The 21,829-nt window shown below is 64.7% G+C and overlaps 1 protein-coding gene across 2 annotated transcripts; it reads left to right on the top strand.

Annotated features, from left to right (window-relative positions):
* Positions 1–89: 89 nt before the first annotated feature.
* Positions 90–19,800, top strand: THRA (thyroid hormone receptor alpha). Of its 2 annotated transcripts, XM_030541319.1 has the most exons (9): positions 90–178; positions 8,526–8,775; positions 11,896–11,957; positions 13,522–13,622; positions 14,116–14,263; positions 14,586–14,791; positions 16,254–16,400; positions 16,670–16,928; positions 19,038–19,800. In XM_030541319.1, exons 2-9 carry the CDS (start codon positions 8,723–8,725, stop codon positions 19,286–19,288), a joined length of 1,227 nt encoding a protein of 408 aa, XP_030397179.1. In that variant the 5' UTR covers positions 90–178; positions 8,526–8,722; the 3' UTR covers positions 19,289–19,800. The 2 variants fall into 2 exon arrangements, with proteins under 2 accessions (XP_030397179.1, XP_030397178.1); XM_030541318.1 differs by lacking the exons at positions 90–178; positions 8,526–8,775 and having other exon boundaries at positions 11,697–11,957.
* The last annotated feature ends 2,029 nt before the right edge of the window (positions 19,801–21,829 follow it).

Below are 21,829 nucleotides of genomic sequence, written 5' to 3'. Positions count from 1 at the left end.
TTGGCCCCTGAACCTCACCCCGGTATATGGGAATAGCTCCCGTCGCTGCCCTGCTCTCTCGCCTGACCTTGCTGTCGCCTTCTTTGCAGGAGGGATCGAAGTGGAGGAAGAGGAGGGGCGTGAAGCAGCCACGCCCTGTCCCCGTCCCCCCCCTACCCCCCTGGTGTCACCTACAACTGTGAGTCACTTTCTGTTACCTTCCCCAAATGGCCAAGTGCTGTTGGCGTCTGTCCCCTGAGTGGGTGCCGGGGGGCGCTGGGCTGGTGGTGTGTGTCAGGTCACCCTCTAGTGGCTGGTCTGCATCTAGGATAAAGACCTGCTGCTGCTGCCTGCCCGCCTGTGGAGTCGCTCCTTGCACCCCAGCCCTTTGGGGACGGGGTTCTGTCCCGGGCCGTGTAGTCGCTGCACAGATAACCCCGCGGCTGGTGGTGGCCCTGGGACCGGCAGCTGGATTTAAAGGGCAATGTGGTGCTCGTGGGAATGGGCCCTGGGGACTTCTGCCCCCAGGGCTGGGGGGACTTGGTTCCTGCACAGGTGCCCACATGTGTGGTGAGTTGGGTGGGATCTCAGCCCTGTTCCCCTAAGGGAATCCCTCTCCGTGCCTGGCCCCATTCTGGTGTCTGGAACCCAACAGGGTATGGATTATGACCCCTCCAGTATGGGGCAGGATGTTGGGGGTGGGCATGCCCCGTCCCTGCTCTGGGAAACGCACACCCCAGGGTGAGACGCCGACGCGCCTCTGGGAACCAGACGGCTGGAGGGCGGGGGTGGGGCAGAGACCCCGCCTTGGCAGCGGGCCTGGCGCCCCGAGGCGGGCGCGGTGCCCCGAGGCGGGCGCTGTCATGGAGGATGCTATGGAAACGCTGCCGACCCGGCTCGCCTGGGGAGTGGAATGTTCCCCGGCGCTCCCCGGCCGCGGCTGTTGGGTGTGGGGCTCCGCCCGGCCTGGCCTCGCCTGGCTGGGCCACTCCTTCCCCCTCTGAGCACCTGGGGCAATGGAGCCGGGGGGGCGGGGTGTCTCAGTGAGGTGGGGTGGAGGATATGTTGGGGGGTGGCTGAGCTCCCCTTGGAGGCAGCTGGGATTGGGGCCTGCCGAGGGCCCATGGAGTGCATGGATAGGGAAGCCGGGGGTCCCTTTTGAGCAGGTGGCGAGTGGCAGCATGCGGGGCATAGGGCCCACAGCCCCCATCACCAGCCCGGCTCCCTGCCGGGTGTTAAGGGGCCGCAGGGCCGCGTGCTGCCTCTGGCCGGCAGAGGGTGCCGTGCCGCCCAGGAAAGGGGCTGGCTGCTCTGTCATGCCAGGCTGTGGGGGACTCTCTGTATCACCCTGCGGAGCCATGGGCCGGCCGCAGCCCCCACGCCAGCCACTGGGCCCTGCTTGCAGAGAGCCTGGGCCTGCCCCATCCCCAGCAGAGGCCCCTGCTCCCCTGCACCCAGGTTAGCGCCTGGCATTTCATAACCGCTCGGCTGGGTTGTGTCATCTCCTGCGCAGCAACAGACACCCCCCCGGCCCGCTCAGGGCTCGTTTGCTGGGCCCTCAGCTCCGGGCTGGGACTGGGGCACTGTTAGCAGCCAGAGAGCCCCAGGGTCTGCAGAGAGCAACCCCTGGTGCAGGGGCCTGGCACCCCTCAGGGGTCCCACCTTTGGAATGGGCCAGTGCTGAGCCAGGCCTGGCCTGGGCTGGGTCCATGGCAGGGCACTCCCATGGCACCCTGCTAGCCCCCTCCCTGCATGGGACCTGCCCCCTGCTCCAGGGGCTCCGGCCCGGGTCCGTTTGGAGCTGCGTCCGGGCTGAGGCCCATCAAGCTCGTCTCGCTCAGGTCTTGACCCCATGGCCCCGAGGGCGGGGGATGCTTTGTGCCAAGGTTGCTGGCCCTTGCTGCTGGGTCTCCACTGGGCTGCGTGGAGGGCCCTTCCTGGTGCCCCAGGCTGCGTCTTCAGCTGCTGCGGGGGCACCTTCCCCCAGGGGCCATGGCACAGGCAGGAGGTTGGGGCCGGAGAGCAGACGTGTCTGACTTGAGATGGGGAGACGGGCCCATGGGCTGAATCAGCACAGGGACTGGGGGTGGGGTGTGAGGTGGAGGGACTGGGGGGTGGGGGTCACCAGGGTGGGTGAGCCGGGGCGTGAGGTGGCATGAGTGGTGGTGGGATGGGGGGGTAACCAGATTAGATGGGCCAGGGTCATGAGGTGGAGGGACTGGGGGTTACCAGGCTGGAGGGACTGGGGGATGGGGGTTATCAGGCTGAATGAGCCAGGAGCATCAGGTGGCATGGCTGGGGGTGTGTGGGGGGTAACCAGATTAGATGGACTGGGGGCATGAAGTGGAGGGACTGGAGGTTACCAGGCTGGAGGGACTAGGGGGTGGGGGTTGCCAGGCTGGAGGGACTGGGGCATGAGGTGGAGGGACTGGGGGTTGCCAGGCTGGAGGGACTGGGGGTGTGCTGTGGAGGGGCTCCCCATCTCTCCCCGCTCTGCCTCATGCAGTTCCATTCGCCCTGCAGGCTTTCCCCTCTTTAATGTCTCCTCTGATGGTCTGGGTTCCCCCGTTCGTGTCCCGGCTCTGTCTGATCCCACGCGGGGCGGCTCTGCGAGGCCCTTTTGGCTGTGGAGCTGGGCTCTGTGCCTGGGCCAGGCAGGGCATGTGCCTGGGGGAAGTGAGGGGCGGCGCGGTCCTATGGTCAGGGGCTGGAAACCCTCCGGCCCGGCCACAGGTGCAGGGATTAGTTGCCCCGGGAGATGCAACAACAAAGCTGGGCTCTGTGTCAGCTGCTCCACCAGCCTCCATGGCTGGGGGGCAGATCGGGGTGGCAGGGTCTCCCGCAGGTGGCCCAGCTCCTCTGCACCATCCCCCCTGCTCCCCGCCAGCCTTAGCAATGGCCTTGAAGCCGCCCCTGAGCCTTCCTCTCCCCGGGGCTGCCACTGCTTTGTGAGTGGTTATATTGTGCCCAGCCCTTCGGGTGCCAGGTGTGAGGATCTGGAGCTCTGAGTAGGGGAAGGTTTCCTCTTCACTTCCTGTCCTAAACTGCTGTTGTAAGGTGTTGCTGTGTGGCTGTTGCCTGGCTGCTTTGCTCCACCCCAGAGGTAGTCGCATTTGAGCTGGCAGGGAGCAGTGCCTATGTGACAGGGAAGTTCTTTGGTTTGAGAGCGCTCCTGTAGATGGTGGAGAGCTTAATGATGACCTGCAAGTGGTGCTGGGGGGAAGGGCTCTGCCCTGTGGCCCACCCACTTTTAGCCTGGGTTGGGAGGGCAGCTGGGTCAGGCCCCAGCCTGCGTGGTGTGAGGACACTCTTCGTTTCTTCTGAGTCATCTCGCGACGCCTGGGAGCGCGGAGGCCTGTGCAGGTCAGAGTCCTACGGGGCCGGAGGGGGAGGGGGAGAGTGCTCGGTCTGGACCCCAGGAGCCCTGCTGCCCCCCAGCGCAGTGCTGACACCGTCCAGGGGTTCAGCCCACCTCCCCCACCCCCCAGCTGCTCGGCAGCGTCTTTCCCTGCAAGGAAGTGAGGGTAGGGGAAAAGGAGAAGTGTGACAGGCACCTTTCTCCCCATTCCAAACCCTGCTGTGTCAGCGGGGGAGGTGTCTGACTCGGACTCCTGGGTCCCAGCGAAAGCTGACTCCCTGTGTGCCCCAGCCCCTGCCTTCTCCCTGGGCGCTGAGCTTGGCAAAGTGGCAGGCTCTGGCCTGGGCTTGCCCCAGAGGCCTCCAGCCGCGCCATGGAGATGGATTGTGCCCTGCAAATGCCTCTGTGCCCGCAGGGTCTGGGCACACAGAAGCCTGAGTAGCGTTGGCTCCAGGCGAGGCAGGGGCTTGTGCCCTGTGCTGCCCAGGGCTCAGTGCAAAAGGCCTCTGGAGAGCATTTTTGTTCCTGCTTCGCGCCAGCCACTGGCCCTGGTGTGTGAGTCCTGCTTGCCCAGACATGTCGCGGGTGCTGCTGAGAAGGGAGGCCTCCTGGATGGGCACCCTGGGCCCAGGGCTAGCCAGGGCCATGCTGTGCTCTGTACAGAGTGTGCGCTGGCAGTGTGGTGTGATGGTTAGAGCTTGCAGTTGGGACTCTGGGTCCTATCCCAGCTCTGGGAGGGGCCTGGAAGTCAGGACTCCTGGGGTTTCATTTCTGGCTCTGTGTGAGCCGGAGCACCTCGCTGCTGCTCAGTGCCTCAGTTTCCCTATCTGCGCAGTGGGCCACACAGCAAGCCAGGAGTGCTGGGATCTGGGGGTCCAAGGTTGCCAGAGAAGGCCTGGTTTGTTCGTCCCTTCTCAGTGCCCGGCCAGGTCCCAGTCTCCCCCACACGTGGGCTCTTGGCTGCCCCAGGCTGATAGCGGGGCAGAAATGGGTGGTGTCCTTGAACCCCTAGTCCATCCCTCCTCTGGCCAGCAGCCCCAGACTCCAGCCATGGGGCCTTGCCACCTCTGCAGCCCAGTGCCTGACGCCTCTGGTCTCAGCTCCGTCCAGGCTGGGGGAATCCCGGGGGCCGGGGGATTGTCACACCGTGCAGCACCGCGGGAGCAGGGCTGAGCCCTGGCACACGGCAGGCTGTTCTCTGGATAGCCAGGGCAGGGTGGTGTGTGGAGCTGATCCACCACCCGTCCCTGCTCTCCTGGCCAGGGCGGGTAGGGGGCTTAATGTCGTCGCACCTACTGCAGGGATCCCCCCAGAGCTCTGCACACCCGTGGGCGCTGGCTGTCAGCGGGCACTAGGGTGTTCTGCCAGGCCCATACTCAGCTCTGGGCTCTTGGGGGGCATCGGCTGGCAGGGTGCCGTGGGGCTGCATGCCTCACCTGCCAGCCCCTGTTGCTGCAAGGACCAGATGCAGTTCTCTCAGCTGCAGAGCAGGGCTGCATACCCAGAGCTGTGGGGGCAGAGGCGGGTGCTGGCTGAAAACAGCCAGGCACATTCACATACCTGCTTGCACGCTCATGTGTGCACAGACACTGACACACACTTGCTTGTCTGTGTGCTCCCCTCCCAAAAAAAGCCTCCATTCCACTCCTGTGTTCATTGCCCTTCACTCACTGTCATGTCAGAGCCCCAGAGTACAGATGGGGAAACTGAGGCACAGCAAGGGGACGGGTCTGCCCTGAGGTCACGCACCAGGCTGGTGACAGACCTGAAGAGAGAACCCAGGCGTCCTGGCTCCCAGCCCCCTGGTTCTAACCACTAGACCTAACCTCCCTCCCAGACCTGGGATAGAACCCAGGCGTCCTGGCTCCCAGCCCCCTGGTTCTAACCACTAGACCTAACCTCCCTCCCAGTCCTGGGATAGAACCCAGGCGTCCTGGCTCCCAGCCCCCTGGTTCTAACCACTAGACCTAACCTCCCTCCCAGACCTGGGATAGAACCCAGGCGTCCTGGCTCCCAGGTCAGTGCTTTAACTTGCTCACTCGCTCGCAGCCCTGGGGCACTTGCCAGGAGTGAGAGCAGGAAGTTTCTGGCTCTGGGGCCCTGTCCCCAGCCCCTCTTGCTTCTCTCTGGCTGGGAAAGCCGCCCCACCCCCTCCCCGCAGTGCCCATCAGCCATGGAGACGCACCGCTCTGCTCAGTGCTGGGGCCGAGAGCATGACCGGCCTTGGCTGGCACCCAGGGAATCCCTGAGAGTGTCCTTGGCTCATCCCACCCGCTGGTGCCCTGGGGAGCACCCACTGTAGGGATCCACCTGCCTGCCAGGGGAGGTGCTGGGCCACAGGTGGGCCTGGCACTGCCCAGAGCCGGTGCCCTCCCCCCCCCCAGCCCCCAAGTCTCTGGGGCGGGTGCTTCATTTGCATATCACCCATAAGCCCTTGCAGCACAGTAAGGCGAGGCATGGGGGGGTGGGTGCTGTGTTGCAAGGGATTTCCCCCTCCACTCAAAGCTGCACCTACCATAGCCCTGAGAGGCACCATGAACTAGTGGCTAGAGCGGGCGCCTATCAGGACTCCTGGGTTCTGCTCCTGGTTCTGGAAGGCGAGTGGGGGCTTGGGGTCTAGAAAGGTGGGGCGGGCGGGGAGGGGGGTTAGGAGCCAGGATCCCTGGGTTCTAGTACTGCCTCTGCCAGTCCCTTCCCTTCCGTGCCTTAGTTTCCCCCGTTACCTGAGGCTCTGGGCGCTGTGGGAAGCGAGTGGTGCCTTGGCACAGCTGCTCTCACCCCCCTTCCTGTCTGTGCCCGTCCTGCTTGGTTCCAGCCCACAAGCCCAGGGCAGAGCATTCCCCTGCTTTGGGGGACCTCTCTCCTGTGATTTTTCTCACAGGCTCCTCTCTTCCTGTTGGAGGGAGACAAGGCCCCTGAGTGCAGCGGGACGCTGGGCTGGGTCATCAGTGAGGGCGGACGGGGAACCAGCCAAGGCGAGGCCAGCCGGACGAGTGTGGTGCTGAACAGCTCTGGGGCTGGGAACGGCTCTGGGGCCGTCGGATCCGGATTGGAACCCCGTGGGCTGGAGTCTCCACATTCTGGCCGTGTCCCCCGATCTGCCCGGTGCAGGAGCCTGAAGGCCGAGCATCTTCAGCGGCTCTTGGGAGCTGCATGGTGCCCCCACCTCTCCTAATCCCGCATGCCCAGGCCCCCCATGCTCCCCTGCCCCATGGCCTCCCGCCATGGCTGTAACAGCTGGAGCTGTTCTGGGGTGCCCGGTGCTTTTGGGGATGGGGGCAGATCAGGGCCGTGTCACACAGGCCAGGAGGCAAAGGTGCTGTCGCTCTCTAGCAGTGGTGCTTGTGACTGGTGCATGCTCCCCGGACACGTGTGACCCCCAGCACTCAGGGCAAGTGTGCATGCCCCCACCCCCCGGCTCTCGGGACATGTTTTCCTCCCCTCTGCCTCCTGGGACACGTGTGCGCCTGCTCTCGCACGAGGCTGCCCCCTTGCGCACACACCTCTGCACAGAGCTGTGTTCTGCCAGGTACAGGCCTGCCCCCTCGTGCGCAGCGTGGCACACAGGGCCGGCTTTAGGCCTATTCCACCAATTCCCCCGAATCAGGCCCCACGCCTAAGAGGGCCCCGCGCCCAGTGAGAATCCCTTCCCTGGCTAGAGGTGCCTTTTTAATTTTTACTCACCTGGCAGCGTTCTGGGTCTTCAGCAGCACTTCAGCGGCGGGTCCTTCGCTTGCTCTGGGTCTTCGGTGGCATTTCTGCGGCGGGTCCTTCAGTGCCGCCGAAGACCTGGAGTGAGTGAAGGACCTGCCGCTGAAGTGCCGCCGAAGACTCGGAGCACTGCTCGGTGAGTACAAGCCCGTGTTTTTTACATTTTTTTGAAGTCATCCCTGCAGGGGCCCTGCCAAAACTGTTCGAATTGGGCCCCGCACTTCCTAAAGCCGGCCCTGGTGGCACGGGCGTGCCAGTCCGGATGCTGCACGCATGCTAGTGCAAACTCTTGTGCACACCCCCGACCTGCAGACTCCTGCGCTCGACAGATGTGCCAAGCCAAAGCCTCTTCCCCCACCCCCACAATTCTGTGTGAGCCCTGATGTCCGGCAGGCCCCGCCACTTGCCATCTCAAGCCCCCTCCGCCCAGGCCCCCATGTCGCTGCAGTGGGGCCATGTGCCCCCCAGGGCAGCCGCGCCTCCACTGGGTCTGCCGGGAAGCCGAGAGCGCCAGACTCTTGTCCTCAGCTGACCCCGGAGCACGATTGTTCCCCCACGTGCGCTGCGTGCCCAGCCGTCACGCACCGAGCCGAGACCCTGCCAGGGGTCAGCCAAGGACACGGCTCGCCTGCCCCCACCTCCCGGCACTTCCTTCCTCGGGGGGCCCTGCTGGGACCCCGCTTCTCCGCTGCCCTTTGATGCGTCTGCTTAGCTTGGCCCCGTGCCAGGCTGTCTGCAGAAATCCTTATGTTTGGATGGGAGGGCAGGGGGGCGCGGGGAGGGGAAGCTGGGGGAGGGGGCTGTGTGAAGTGGGGGGGTTGCACGGGAGAGGGGCCTTGTTGTGTGCCAGGCTGCGGGAGGGCATCCAACTGCTTGTTAACCTCTGGGTACCCTCAGCTGCTGTCGCCAGGGGAAGAGGAAGAGGGCGGGCTCCTGGCTGGGGAGGGCTGGGGGGGAAGGTGTGTGCCTGGGAGGCTCTGAGCCAGGGGGAGCCCAGGGCTGAGAGCCCCTGGGGGATTCCAGCAACCCCCTCCCCTGTGTCTGACTGTCTGTCTCGCCTGGACCCCCCTTTATCTGCCATCAGGTCATTGTGATAGCTGGGGGGAGGGCAGGGGCGTTGCCTGGGGGACAGGGATTTGCAGTGGGGCTGAGGGGACCCCATTCACCCCCACCCATGGCTTCCATCCTTCACAGAGCAGAACCAGGCCTCTTCCCATCCCCCCCCATGGGGCACAAACACCCCTGGCCCCTCGCTGGCCATCGGCTGGGGGGGGACGGAGCCTGGGCTCCCCGCTAGAGGGGGCCCTTCCGGGCAAGGCTGAGCCCCACAATGGGGGGAGGGGAAGTGTGGGGGGTTGGAGCCCCAGCACAGCTTGGTAACAGGGGTTCTTCCACCACCTCTGGGAGGGAGTGAGTCCCTGCTCTCTGCCAGAGTTGGGTCCCGGAGCTGCCATTTCAAGGCCGTTTGTTTTTGTAGGGTCTCTCTTGTGGGATCGGCGCCCATCCCCCCCCGGGGATGGTCTCCGCCAGCGGGCGCTGAGCCAGGCGCCATGGGGAGTGCGCCATAGACACCCCCCGGCGCCCCCCGTCTGCCGTGGCGGCCGCGGTGCTGAGCACCTGGGGGCGGAGCCCACCTTGGTCTCTCGTGAGCGCTCCTGGATGGAATTGCGGTGAATGGAACAGAAGCTCAGCACCCTGGACTGCCTGTCGGAGCCAGAGGAAACCCGGTAAGGGCTGGGGGAGCCCCGTGTCACACCCCCTTCCTGCACCCCATCCCCAGCCTCTCCTCTCTCTGTCCAAGGCAGCTGTGACCTGCCCTGGCCTAGGGCAAGCTTCCCTAGTGGTCCGTCTTCTAAGGGGACAACAACCTACTTCTGTTGCTGGCTGATGGAGTTCTCCCTTCAGCTTGAGCTGCTGAGCTGATGGTCCCAGGTTCCAACGGGCCCCAGTGGGCGGCTGAGCTGGACTCGTCCTGATTCCCACCCCTGACTTTTCATGCCTGCGGATTGGCACTGCCCCCGGGGTTGGGGGTGCTGGGTGGAGGAGTTCAGCCCTTGGGGGAGGGGTTGGCAGGACTCAGCATCGAGGAGGGGCTGTCCAGGCCAGGCTGGCTGCAGCCTCCTGCCCGTGCTGGTCCCTTTGTGGCTGGACATCTCTGAATTCACGTGTGGTCTCACGTGGGGCTCTCTGGGTGAGTCAGCAGTCCCCTCCCCTCCACGCAGAGCTGGGGCAGCAGGGGGGTGGGTGTGAGAGATGGAGTTTGCACGAGCACGTACCCTGGTGAAGATGGGCGTGCCCGTACGTGCTGCAAAGAGTCAGTGCCAGCCGTCCCTGTTTCCTGCACTACCCGCCCGGGCTGGGCAGAGAGGGGGCCAGAGAACAGGTCCATTCTCCAGCGCGGGCACCGTCTGGGCCCCGCTGGGTTCAGGGCAGCAGCAGGTGTCTGCCCTGCGTTTGCACAGCCTCTCGCTCTGGTTTCCTGGCACAGGTGCCCTGCCTGTCCCCCATGGCTTGGGGTGCAGGTGGCCTTGCCCAGCACTGGCTCAGATGATCTCTGCTGTCACTCCTTGTCCTAACTGGCTGTGCAGTGTTGCTGTGTGTCTCTTGCCATGATCCACCCCAGAGCCTGCTGCGTTTGGGATGGGGGTGGAGGGTGGCGGCGATCCCTAGTTGTAAAAATCTTTGGGGTGGAAAGGCCACAAGTATGAATCTTCCCCAGATTATGACTACCCCCGTCCAGCACCTACCCCAGAGATATGTGCCCTCCTACAGAGGGGGAAACTGAGGCACAGGGGAGGGAGGTAACGTTCAAGGTCTCCCTGCACATCCCTATCTGTGGCCAAGAGCAGAGCCCAAGGTGTGTGGGCCAGAGATGCGCACCTGTGATTGGTGCACCTGGCCATCGGGTGGCAGTGTCACTCCATGGAAACCCAGCCCCCGGGGCATTTACCTGTTCCGCCCCCTGCTGGGGGGGCCCTGGGACAGGTCAGGGGAGCGTTGGCTGGAGGCCCTGGCCCGCTGTGGGGGTGTCTCAGGGCGGGGGAGGTGGGGGCCAGAGCCAGCACCGACACATGCTCCATAGCACTGCCCAGTCCTGTGTAGTCACATGGGGCCGGGACTTTCCACCCTGCCTCTTCTGGAGGGGCTGGCATGAGCCACGGGATCAGGTTGCCTGTGATTTACTGCTCCTGTCAGGAGGGATAAAGGGTCCCCCACCAAGGGAGGCAGGGTGCTCGGGGGACAGTGCTGACTCATGGTTAGTGCTGGCTCCCCACAGCTCTCCTGGCTTCTGTCCCCAGCTCCAGGAGGGGAGTGGGGTCCAGTGGTTGGAGCCAGAACTCTCTCTCTAGCTCTGAGAGGGGAGTGGGGTCTAGTGGTTGGGGGGGGAGGAACTGGGAGCCAGGACTCCTGGGTTCCCTGCCTTGCTGACGGAGGAGCTTGCCCCTGTTTGACCTGGGAGCAGTCTCCATGTCAGGCAGGGCAGGAGGAAGCCCGTTACCCTGAATGCTCCTGTCCCCTGATGACCCAGCAGCCCCTGCGAGGGCCCCAGCCCCTGGCAGTGCCCAGCTGGTAAACAAGCTGTGTGAGCCCAGGCAGGGCTGGGGCCAATTCCCCAGGAGAGCACGTGGCTCCCCCCACCTCACACTGGGAGCTGGGCCAAGGCAGGGTCACCCTTGGATCCGCTGGGCAGCTCTGGGCCTCAGGCAGGAGAATCCCCTTTTGTGGTGCAGCCCGCCTGGGTCGCTGCCTGTGTGCCCCCTTCCCTGGCACTGCTCTCCCTGCAGGATCGGGCCCCAGGCTGGGGAGGGGGCTCTGTGCTGCTCTTCCTGCAAGATCGGGCCCCGGGCTGGGGAGGAGGCTCTGTGCTGCTCTTCCTGCAAGATCGGGCCCCGGGCTGGGGAGGAGGCTCTGTCCTCCCTCCTCCCCTCCCCGGGCTCTGCCAACCCCCCCTCTTGCCCCCGGCTCAGCCTCTGGATCCAGCCGGGGGCTCTTTCATTCGTGGCACGTCACGGCGCCACCTTGTGGTTTGCACGGCCACTTTCCCGTCGCCTCTGCTGGGGGTTCCTGGGGGGTCCCTGCAGCAAACCCCTCTGAGCTCGGCTGCCCTGGGGAAGGAAGGGCATGCGGGTCCCCTCTGCAGCCGGCAGGCGGATCAGCGCCCCTGCCCTGAACTGGCCAGGTTGGGTGCCACTGCTGGGGGGCCAGCTTCCACGCCCCTGTCCCCACTTCACCCGCGCCCCCCCCCCCCCGATCTCACTGGCCTGGGGCATCTGAGTCCAACCCTTGGATTCCTGTTCGTTGAGACTCTGAGGGTGTGGAGAGCGTGAGATTGTGCTGGGAGTGGTGGGGGGAACGGGATCAGGTTAGAGGCCTGGTGGGGGTAGTGACAGGGTTACATAGTGGGGAGGGATGGGGTCCGGATTAGAGGGCCATGGCATCAGGGGTTGGAGGGACGGGATTGGAGATACAGGGCTGGGGGGGCGGGCGGGGTTGGGGTTAGAGGGACGGGGTGGTGTCAGGCTTATAGGGCTGGTGGAGGTCAGTCAGTGGGTGGGAGGAGGAGGCCCAGAGCAGGGAAGCGGGGGGGGCGCTCAGAGCCTCCCCCTGGCCCTCCCAGGCCCTCTTATCTCCCCTGCTCTCCCAGATAACGGGCTGTCGCTGCCCCTGGCCAGCCCCTTGGCACCTGCAGCCTGAGCTGGGGCTGGCCTGTGGGTCGCTGCCCGGGGCCTCGGCTTGCCCGACCGTGCAATGGGGACAGGAGGGGCCACCTGCCTGTCGGGGGAGCTCCCGTCGGGGGGAGGCGTCGCTGCAGCCACTAACCGGGTCTTGTTCTCGCTCTGCTGCAGGTGGCTGGATGGGAAACGCAAAAGAAAGAGCAGCCAATGTTCGGTGAAGAGCAGCATGTCAGGTACCGTGTTTGGCCCGTCCCCCGCCAGCCCCCGGGCCAGGCCTGTCCATTCCCCCTCCCCACTGCCCCCCAGGCCTGTTCCGCCCCCCCCCAAGCCCCGGGCCAGGCCTGACCATTCCCCCTCCCCACTGCCCCCCGGTCTGTTCCATCCCCCCCGAGCCCCAGGCCAGGCCTGTCCATTCCCACTCCCCACTCCCCCTGGGCCTGTTCCGTCCCCCTGGCCCCAGAACAGGCTGCGAGCACCCCAGGGCATTGTCTTGTGCCCCAGCTGATGGGTCAGGCATGCAGCTGTTTTCTTCTTGGCGTTGTCACTGGGCCCTGGCCTAGGCTGGGAGGGCACCACAGGCGGGTTAGTGCCCCCTTCCCAGGGCACTTGGCGTCCAGGCCAGGAGGACGCAGGGTCCTGCCCTGCTCAGTGCCCCCACCCCAAGAGATCCGTCCCTACAGCGCCCTAGGGAGGGGCTCGGGGTCAGGTCAGGGCCTGGCTTGCAGGGGTGGGCCCAGCTCCGAGTCCCAGGGAGGTTGGGCCAGTGCAGCTCAGGGTATCGGCTCCAGCAGGCTGGACAGTGGGGCCCTGCGGGCGGGAGATAAACCCACTGGCTCAGCAAACAACACGACCTCTGTGATGGGGGGGCCTGTCCCAGGGACAGGGCTGACAGAGCTCCCTGGGCAGATGGGAGCAGGGCTGGATGCTTTTAGGAGCTTGGAGGGGCTGGTGGGCGTGGGGGGAGTGTGGAGGGGCTGCTGGAGAGGACGGCATTGGAGGGCACGGGCTGCTTAGGGTGGCGCTGTGCCCATCTACATCTGTGTTTCCTGAGTCAAGTTCCTGGGTTGCAGAGTCCAGCATTTTCCATGCAAGACCCTGACTGCTCCCAGCACCGCCAGCCGCACCCGGTCCCCCCTGAGCTGCCCCCTCTGCCCGCTTGCGTCCCCACCTGGCAGAACAAGGTGCCCTCGAACCCAGGGGGCATCTCTCTCTGTGTCCCCAGCCGTGCCGAGCACAACATGCTTTGGCTGGCTGGCTCCTCTGCAGCCGGTGGACACGCCTGCATTGCCTCTGCTCTGCACCCTGGGCCTGCCTGCCCTCAGCTCTGCCTGCTGCTCGGCGCTCGCCCCGATTCTCTGTGACACCCTGCCCCACTCGCGTCCTTCCCTGCCTGTATGCTGCCTGGCCCCAGTCTCTGAGCCCTGGGGCTGCAGCACGGAGCAGAACAGTCTCGTCTGGTGTCTGGCTGAGTGAATGTGCCGCCCCCCGGGGCACCTGCCTGCAGGCACAGGTCCTGGGTCCCTGACACCCCTGGGGCTGTCCCGGGCCAGGAGACTCCTCTGCCACAGCACCCGCTTCCTGCAAGCCATGGGGCTCCCTCTCTCCCCCGAGCGCCGGCTTCGCAGGGCTGTAACCTCCGGGCTCCCTTCTCCCCCGAGCGCCGGCTCCGCAGGGCTGTAACCTCCGGGCTCCCTTCTCCCCCGAGCGCCGGCTCCGCAGGGCTGTAACCTCTGGGCTCCCTTCTCCCCCGAGCGCCGGCTCCGCAGGGCTGTAACCTCCGGGCTCCCTTCTCCCCAGGGTACATCCCTAGTTACCTGGACAAAGATGAACAATGTGTTGTGTGCGGTGACAAGGCGACTGGGTACCACTACCGCTGCATCACCTGCGAGGGCTGCAAGGTGAGACGCAGCCCGGCCGCCCCCACACCTGCGGGCCAGCGGGCTCCCCAAGCCGGCAAGGCAGGTGCCTGGTGTCTAGGGCACAGCCAGGCCGTGGGAGCTCTCCAGCTCAGCCTGCTCTCAATGGGGAGGGGAGACCTCTGGGGGGGCTCAGTAGGGGGCGCCTTCCTATCACCGAGCTAGGGGGCGCAGTGCTGCGGGAGGCTCACGGGGGCGCTCTCCCCTCTGGGGCAGGGGAGCTGTGGTGAGGTTGGAAGAGGTCACAGGCTCCTCCGTCACTTCCTGTTCTAACCTGCCACGTAACTCTTGCCGTGCTGCACCCCAGAGGTGGCTGCACCCCTGTGCCGGGAGAGTCATCCCCGCAATACCAGCCCTGAGCCTGTTTGGGAGCCTGTGGGGCTGCACTGGGACTCCCTCTGCACCTGCCTTTCCAGGGGAGTGGGTGGATGGGTTCAGGGCTGTCTCTCACTGGGACCCGTCCTGCTCCCCGCAGGGTTTTTTCCGACGGACCATCCAGAAGAACCTGCACCCGACCTACTCCTGCAAGTACGATGGCAGCTGTGTCATCGACAAGATCACCCGCAACCAGTGCCAGCTCTGCCGCTTCAAGAAATGCATCGCCGTGGGCATGGCCATGGATTGTAAGCGGGGGGAGGGGGGCAGCCAGCGGCTGGGGGGTCCCGGGGCCAAGGGCCGGGGGGGGCAGTGCATGGCCAGGCTTACTCGCTCGGTATTGGAGCAGCCACTGCAGTCCCTGCTTACAGGCCTGTCTGGGGGCCGTTTCCCCAGGGCGGTGCCTGCCGGGGAAGGGGACCCCAGACCCACCTCCACTGCTGGCCCCCCTCTTCCAGCCACAAGCCGGGGGGCAGCCGCAAGGGCAGCAAGGGGTTAACGCCGGAGGGGTGGGCTTGCACGTGTGAGACAGTGACATGTATTCACACCCCCTCTGTGTGCTGCCCCCAGTGGTGCTGGATGACTCCAAGCGGGTAGCCAAGCGGAAGCTGATCGAGGAGAACCGGGAGCGGCGGCGCAAGGAGGAAATGATCAAGACCCTGCAGCACCGCCCGGAGCCCAGCACCGAGGAGTGGGAGCTGATCCACGTGGTGACGGAGGCGCATCGCAGCACCAACGCCCAGGGCAGCCACTGGAAACAGAAGCGGAAATTCCTGGTGAGCGCCCCGCCCTGTCCCGCCTCGCCCCGCCCTGCCCGCAGCGCACACGCCCTGCCTCTCCGCCTGCGCACCCTGGGGGCAAGCCACGGTCCTGGAGCACGGACTCGCAACTGCACCACGGGCAAGCCCTGCCCATATGCTCCCTCACAGGCGTGCAAGCCACAGTCACGCACACGCACGTTCACGTGCTCACGGGCCCTGGCCCGCTGTGCAATGCCCACTCGAGCACACGGCCCTCCCTGGTGCCCAGAGCCGTCACACTGCTGCAAGGGGCTGGCAGTTTGTGGGGGACACTTTGATCCCACTCCTGTGCTCTGTGGCCTGTGCAGCCCATGTGTGGGACCCATCCTGCTCCCCTTCTGGTGTGGGAGTGCCGTCCCTCTACGTTGGACTCAGAGCCTAGAGACCATGGTGATGGGCCCATTAGAAATCTGGTGGCACAACACTGTCCTCTCCAAATGGGTGACAAATCATAGAGCACTAACCTGAGCCCGTCCTCGCCCCCTGGCTCTGCGAGGCGCCTGTGACCCATCCATCCTCCATCATGGGGGCAGGGCGACGCTCCGGCTCTGTGCCCTACTCAGCCTTTGCTGAGCCCAGGAGCTGATTTGGGTCAGTCAGGTTAGAGGGGAGGTCTCAGGATGCAGCCGTTGGGAAGTGGGCTGAGACTCAGCAAACTCATTTTAGACATCTGTCACCAAAAGTGCTCCCAGATGGGGGCACCCTCCCGACTCTGCTGACCTAGGCTGGGTCCGGTGGCTTGGGAGTGGGGGCTGGGAGCTAGGACTCCTGGGTTCTCTCCCCAACAACACCCTGGAGTACGAGCCCAGTTCCATTCAGGCTCTGGTGCTGGCTGCGGGGCAGTGCCCAGGGGTCTCGCTGGAGCGCAGACGGGGTGGGCAGAGGCTAACCCCAGAACCTGCAGCACAGGAGAACGATGGGTCCCCCAGGGAGCAAGCAGGAGAAAACCCAGCCCCCCTCCAAAAGGCTCGTGCGTGCCCAGGTCCTGCCTCACCACCAGCCCCTCCAGCTGCCAAGGGGTTAATGCTGCCTCGTGTGGGTGAGTGAAGGGCACATCTCTGAGTGGGGAGACGGGTGTCCCACAGCCCCCTCCCGCGCCAGCCAGGGTGTGTCTGCTGAGGGGGCTCCCTCTCCTGGCCACAGCCCCTTAGTGCCATGGGAGAGGGTGCCAGGACTCCTGGGTTCACTGACCAGCTCTGTGCCCTGGCCGAACGGCTCCCTCTCTTACCCTGCCCCCCCTCGCCTCTCCCCTGACCTGGCCACAAGGCTGCTCTCCCCCCAGCCTGCCTGGGGCCCAAGAGGAGGAGCCCTGAGCCCCTTCCCCTCTTCCAGGGTGGGGGCAGTGGGAGCTCACACGGGGAGGAGGCTGGGGACAGGGGTCCAGGCAGCGCGCTGGGCGGGCCGGCTCCCTGACAGGCTGTCCCGGCCTTCCCCACAGCCCGAGGACATTGGCCAATCACCCATGGCCTCCATGCCCGACGGGGACAAGGTCGACCTGGAGGCGTTCAGCGAGTTTACAAAAATCATTACCCCGGCCATCACCCGCGTGGTGGACTTTGCCAAAAAACTGCCCATGTTTTCAGAGGTAGGCAGGGGCAGGGGGACGGTGGTCGGCAGAGGAGGGGAGATGGTTTGGGGGGCAGAGAGGGGAGTTAGAAGCAGGGGGAGGGGGGAGGGTGGTCGGCGGGGGAGGGGAGACAGGTTGGGAGACAAAGACCCTAGGACTGAGAGGGGGTTAAAAGCAGGGGGAGAGGGAGAGGGGGAGGGGCAGGGCCCGGGGGCGGAGTCTAAGGGGGAAGTGGGCGGAGCATGGGGCAGCCGAGCCCGTGTCTGACCCTGGCTCCTCCCCGGCAGCTGCCTTGCGAGGACCAGATCATCCTGCTGAAGGGCTGCTGCATGGAGATCATGTCGCTGCGGGCGGCCGTGCGCTATGACCCCGAGAGCGAGACGCTGACGCTGAGCGGCGAGATGGCTGTCAAGCGGGAGCAGCTGAAGAACGGCGGGCTGGGCGTGGTGTCCGACGCCATCTTCGACCTGGGCAAGTCGCTCTCCGCCTTCAACCTGGACGACACGGAGGTGGCGCTGCTCCAAGCCGTGCTGCTCATGTCCTCAGGTAAGGGCCAGCGGGGGGCGGCCGCCCCCTCACCCACTGGGCCCTGCTGCTGGGGAGGGATATTCCCATCATGCACCAGGCCACATGGCCGATGCTGCCCATGGGGGTAGGGGGCGGTTCCTTCCTCCCCTGTGAGCTCAGCTGAGATCTCCACAGCCTCCCTCCCCCCATCAGCTTCCCTTGCTGGGGTCCCCATGTGCTCGCAGCGGGGATGCACCAGCTCAGGGTCTGTAGGGAGGGTGAAGCGCCCACTGCTGGTGCCCACTAAGAGTGCCAGGGGAGAGGCCTGGGGCGCAGGAGACAAAGCCCCCAGGGAGCCCAGAGCCAGAGCTGTTGCTCGGGTTTCAGAGAGAGCTGGAGACGGAGGGTCATGGTGGGGCTAGATGGGGGCAGGGAGAAGTGGGGGGCAGGGAGGGGTAGATAGTGAGTAGTTGTGGAGATGAACGGATAAAGGAGTATTTATGGGGTGGAGGGGTACAGGAGTAATAATGGGACTGAATAGCCAGAAAGGGGGGGCGATGGGTAGGTAGGTCATTGGGGGGGTTGGAGGAGCACAAGGGAAGAGGTGGGGAGGGAGAGATAGACAGAGGGGGCGGGATGCGGTGGGGGGGTTGGATGGAGGGGGCGGGTAGCTAGCGATGGGGAGGGGTGAGTAGAGGGGACTCGATGCAGAGCAGGGGTTGGAGGGAGGGGGCGGGTAGCTAGCAATGGGGAGGGAGGGGTGGATAGAGGGGGCTCGATGCGGAGCAGGGGTTGGAGGGAGGGGGCGGGTAGCTAGCAATGGGGAGGGAGGGTGGGTGGAAGGGGGCACGATGCGATGCGGGTTGGATGGAGGCGGCAGGTAGCTACTGGTGGGGAGGGGTGGGTAGAGGGGACTCGATGTGATGCAGGGGTTGGAGGGAGGGGGCGGATAGCTGGAGGGAGGGGCCAGGTAGCTAGCAATGCGGAGGGAGGGTGGGTAGAAGGGGGCTCGATGCGATGCAGGTTGGATGGAGGTGGCAGGTAGCTAGCGGTGGGGAGGGGTGAATAGAGGGGACTCAATGCGGAGCAGGGGTTGGAGGGAGGGGGCAGGTAGCTAGCAATGGGGAGGGAGGGTGGGTAGAAGGGGGCACGATGCGATGCAGGTTGGATGGAGGTGGCAGGTAGCTAGCGGTGGGGAAGGATGGGTAGAGGGGACTCGATGCGATGCGGGGTTGGACGGAGGGGACTCGATGCGATGCGGGGTTGGATGGAGGCGGCAGGCAGCTAGCGGTGGGGAGGGGTGGGTAGAGGGGACTCGATGCGATGCAGGGGTTGGAGGGAGGGGGCGGATAGCTGGAGGGAGGGGGCAGGTAGCTAGCAATGGGGAGGGAGGGTGGGTGGAAGGGGGCACGATGCGATGCGGGTTGGATGGAGGTGGCAGGTAGCTAGCGGTGGGGAGGGGTGGGTAGAGGGGACTCGATGCGATGCGGGGTTGGATGGAGGTGGCAGGTAGCTAGCGGTGGGGAGGGGTGGGTAGAGGGGACTTGATGCGATGCGGGGTTGGATGGAGGCGGCAGGTAGCTAGCGATGGGGAGGGGTGGGTAGAGGGGACTCGATGCGATGCGGGGTTGGATGGAGGCGGCAGGTAGCTAGCGATGGGGAGGGGTGGGTAGAGGGGACTCAATGCGGAGCAGGGGTTGGATGGAGGCGGCAGGTAGCTAGCGATGGGGAGGGGTGGGTAGAGGGGACTCGATGCGATGCGGGGTTGGATGGAGGGGACTCGATGCGATGCGGGGTTGGATGGAGGCGGCAGGTAGCTAGCGGTGGGGAGGGGTGAGTAGAAGGGGGCACGATGCGATGCGGGTTGGATGGAGGCAGCAGGTAGCTAGCGGTGGGGAGGGGTGGGTAGAGGGGACTCAATGCGATGCGGGTTGGATGGAGGCGGCAGGTAGCTAGCGGTGGGGAGGGGTGGGTAGAGGGGACTCGATGCGATGCGGGGTTGGATGGAGGGGACTCGATGCGATGCGGGGTTGGATGGAGGGTGCGGATAGCTAGCGATAGGCACGGAGGGCAGCCGTGGGGCTAGCCCCTCGGGCGGAGGCTGCGTTGCCCCCGGCCCCCGCTGACGCCCGCCCGTCCCGCCCGCAGACCGCACCGGGCTGTTGCGGGTGGAGAAGATCGAGAAGTGCCAGGAGACCTACCTGCTGGCGTTCGAACACTACATCAACTATCGCAAACACAACATTCCCCACTTCTGGCCCAAGCTGCTGATGAAGGTGACCGACCTGCGCATGATCGGCGCCTGCCACGCCAGCCGCTTCCTGCACATGAAGGTGGAGTGCCCCACCGAGCTGTTCCCACCCCTCTTCCTCGAGGTCTTTGAGGATCAGGAAGTCTAGGGCGGGGGGAGGGGAGGGGAGGGGAGGGGGCAAGGGGCGGGGCCAGGACTCGGACGAGAGCCCCGCCCCCAGCCCCTCCTGGACACGTTTTACTTGGTTCTTTTTCGTTTTGGTTTGTTTTTCTAAATATTGCCGCGTGGGTGTCACCCAGCAGCGCCGACACCACCACCACCACCCCCGCGGAGGGGGTGGGACCATGGGGGGGGCTGCTGTCGGGATGGGGGGAAGGGGCAACACTTTTCAAAAACCACACAAAACATGAGCTTTTGGGGGTGGGGGGCGCAGGAGTTGGATTTGGAGTAGCGGGGGAGGATAAGTGGAACCTGGATCTCCTTTCCTCTGAACCCCTCAGTTATCGGGATGCTGGGGGGGTGGATACATAGCCCTGGTTTCAACCCAACTGCAGGAAGAACCCCCCCACTCATAGAATTCTCCGTCCCATCACCTCCCTGGCACTGGGCTCAGCTGGCACCTCACGGCTCCCCCCAAATAAACCTCTCTCGTTCCACGGACGTTATGAATTTTGTTTGTTTGCACAGGACAGTCCCAGACGTCAGAGTGTTTGTTTCCTTTATTATTTCCTTAGGTGATTTTGTTTTTGTTCTTTTTAGCATTTATTCCCTCCCTGAGAGGCTAAAATATTAACTAACTGCACTTTGAGAAGAGAAAAACTATTAAATTATTAGAGGAGAGAACCCGGGCACAGGGAGAGGTTAGAGGTGAGGTTAGAGGAGGGGTTCGGGCCATGGAGCCGAGCGTAAATGACAAATGCACTTTTTTTTTATTAAAAGACGCAACTCCAGCGGGAAGTCGCTGGTTAGATTCCCAGGGGTGCCTCGATTTCCCATCGAACTACAGGGCGCGAAGCCAGGGTGCCAGCTGACCCCCATGCCAGGGTTGCAGGATAGGACCACCGGAGAATGTCAGCTCCCTGCTACACTGCAGAATTGGGGCTCCGAGGTTGGGCTGTCAGGTCGCTTGCCCTCTCCCCGCCTCCCCTCCCCCCCCAAGAACCCGCCACTTTGGCCCATCTACCTCTTAGGCTGGATGGGGCGGGCAGGTCTGTCCTGATACCCCAACCCCCCCAGCACACCCACCTCTCCCCCAGTGCAGGCGCCTGCCAAGGGCCGTAGTTCCAACACTTTCCCGAAGGCGAGGCAGCAGTGGGCATGGGAGAGAGGCTCCAGCCCACAGGGGTTGGGGGCTGTGCTGAAAGGGGGCAGGGGGAAGATAAGAGCTGGTCGAAAACATTGGCTCTAAACTGGCTCTCGTGGGACAATTTGGTTTTCCATGCAGAGTCTGCTGCCTGTGGAAAGTTGTGATGCTTTGTTGACGGAACAAACACCAGAAAACCGAAAGAGCTGAATTCAAAATGGTGCCGTTGTGCCTCCTGGGAGTTGTGGTTGGGGGGGCCTTGAGCTCCCATTCATCTCTATTGGATGGACTCTGGTTGGACTCCATCTCCCATGGGGCACCCCCTGCCCAAGGAAAGTCACTGTGGGATGGAGTCCAGCACAAGAAACCAGCCCCAAAGGAGAATGGGAACATGAGACATCTGAACTACAACTCCCATCAGGCAGTGCAGTGCCATTTTGAATGGAAATATTTCCGGTTTTAATATTTTGCCAAAAAGTTGTCATTTTCTTTGGGGAAGCTCCTTATTTTCCAACCAACTCTGCCTGGGCGGCTCCCTCTGCCCAGGTCCCTGCCCCTGCCCCTCCAGTGGCCTGTCTGTCTCTGATACCCCCAGGGCAGGGAACATCTGCTCTGGTCATGTGCCCCCAGGAGAACCCCTCGCTCAGCAAGGAGCCAGGGAGGATGTGCGTTGAGCCCCACCCATGCCGCTCCCCATGGGGCCCACACTTTTAATGGGCACGCGCTTTCCACAGGACAGCCCCCTCCCTGCCACCGCTCACTGCACTAACGCTGTCCGTCGTCTGCCCGGTATTGGCCTGCAGCGTGGGCTGTCCTGTCCCCCGGCTATGCCGTCCCAGCTGGCGCTGCCATCCCAGTGCCTAGCTGGCCTCACCACCTCAAAGCCTTGATTCTCCATGAGGCAGGGGGCATTGGGGAGCCCTGGAACATGGCACTTATTGGGCACAGGGGCCGGGAGTCCGAGCTGAGGCGTCTGCCCTTTCTAGGCGTGGGGGGGAGCTAGGGACAGGCCAAGCCGGGGCAGTTGCATTGTACGGGGCCCGGGGTCTCTTTATGGTTGTCTATCCGCCCTGATCCCTCTCCCAGCCCCCGCCCTGATTCTTCCAACAGCCAGGGCCCCGTGATCACCGGGGTGGGGTGTGCACACTCCCTGCTGCGCCCGGAGATCCCTCTCGCCCACCGTCACCTCTCACGGCCCTAGCCCGGGGCCCACCCGCACTGGGAAAGCACGAGCCATAGGAGGCATGTCACATCCGAGTGGCAGGCCTGTTTCGACCCGGCTCAGCCCCGGGGAGCCACCCACGCGTCTCCCATCACGGCTTGGCCGGGACCGTGTGTTTAACCCTGCGTTGGCCGACACAGCTTCCCCAGCGCGGGCGAGTTCAC

Source organism: Gopherus evgoodei, chromosome 23, assembly GCF_007399415.2.
Source record: "Gopherus evgoodei ecotype Sinaloan lineage chromosome 23, rGopEvg1_v1.p, whole genome shotgun sequence".
In the NCBI taxonomy this organism is placed as follows: domain Eukaryota; kingdom Metazoa; phylum Chordata; order Testudines; family Testudinidae; genus Gopherus; species Gopherus evgoodei.
Note: the sequence above shows the minus strand (reverse complement) of the source record. Positions and strands in the feature narration are given on the sequence as shown.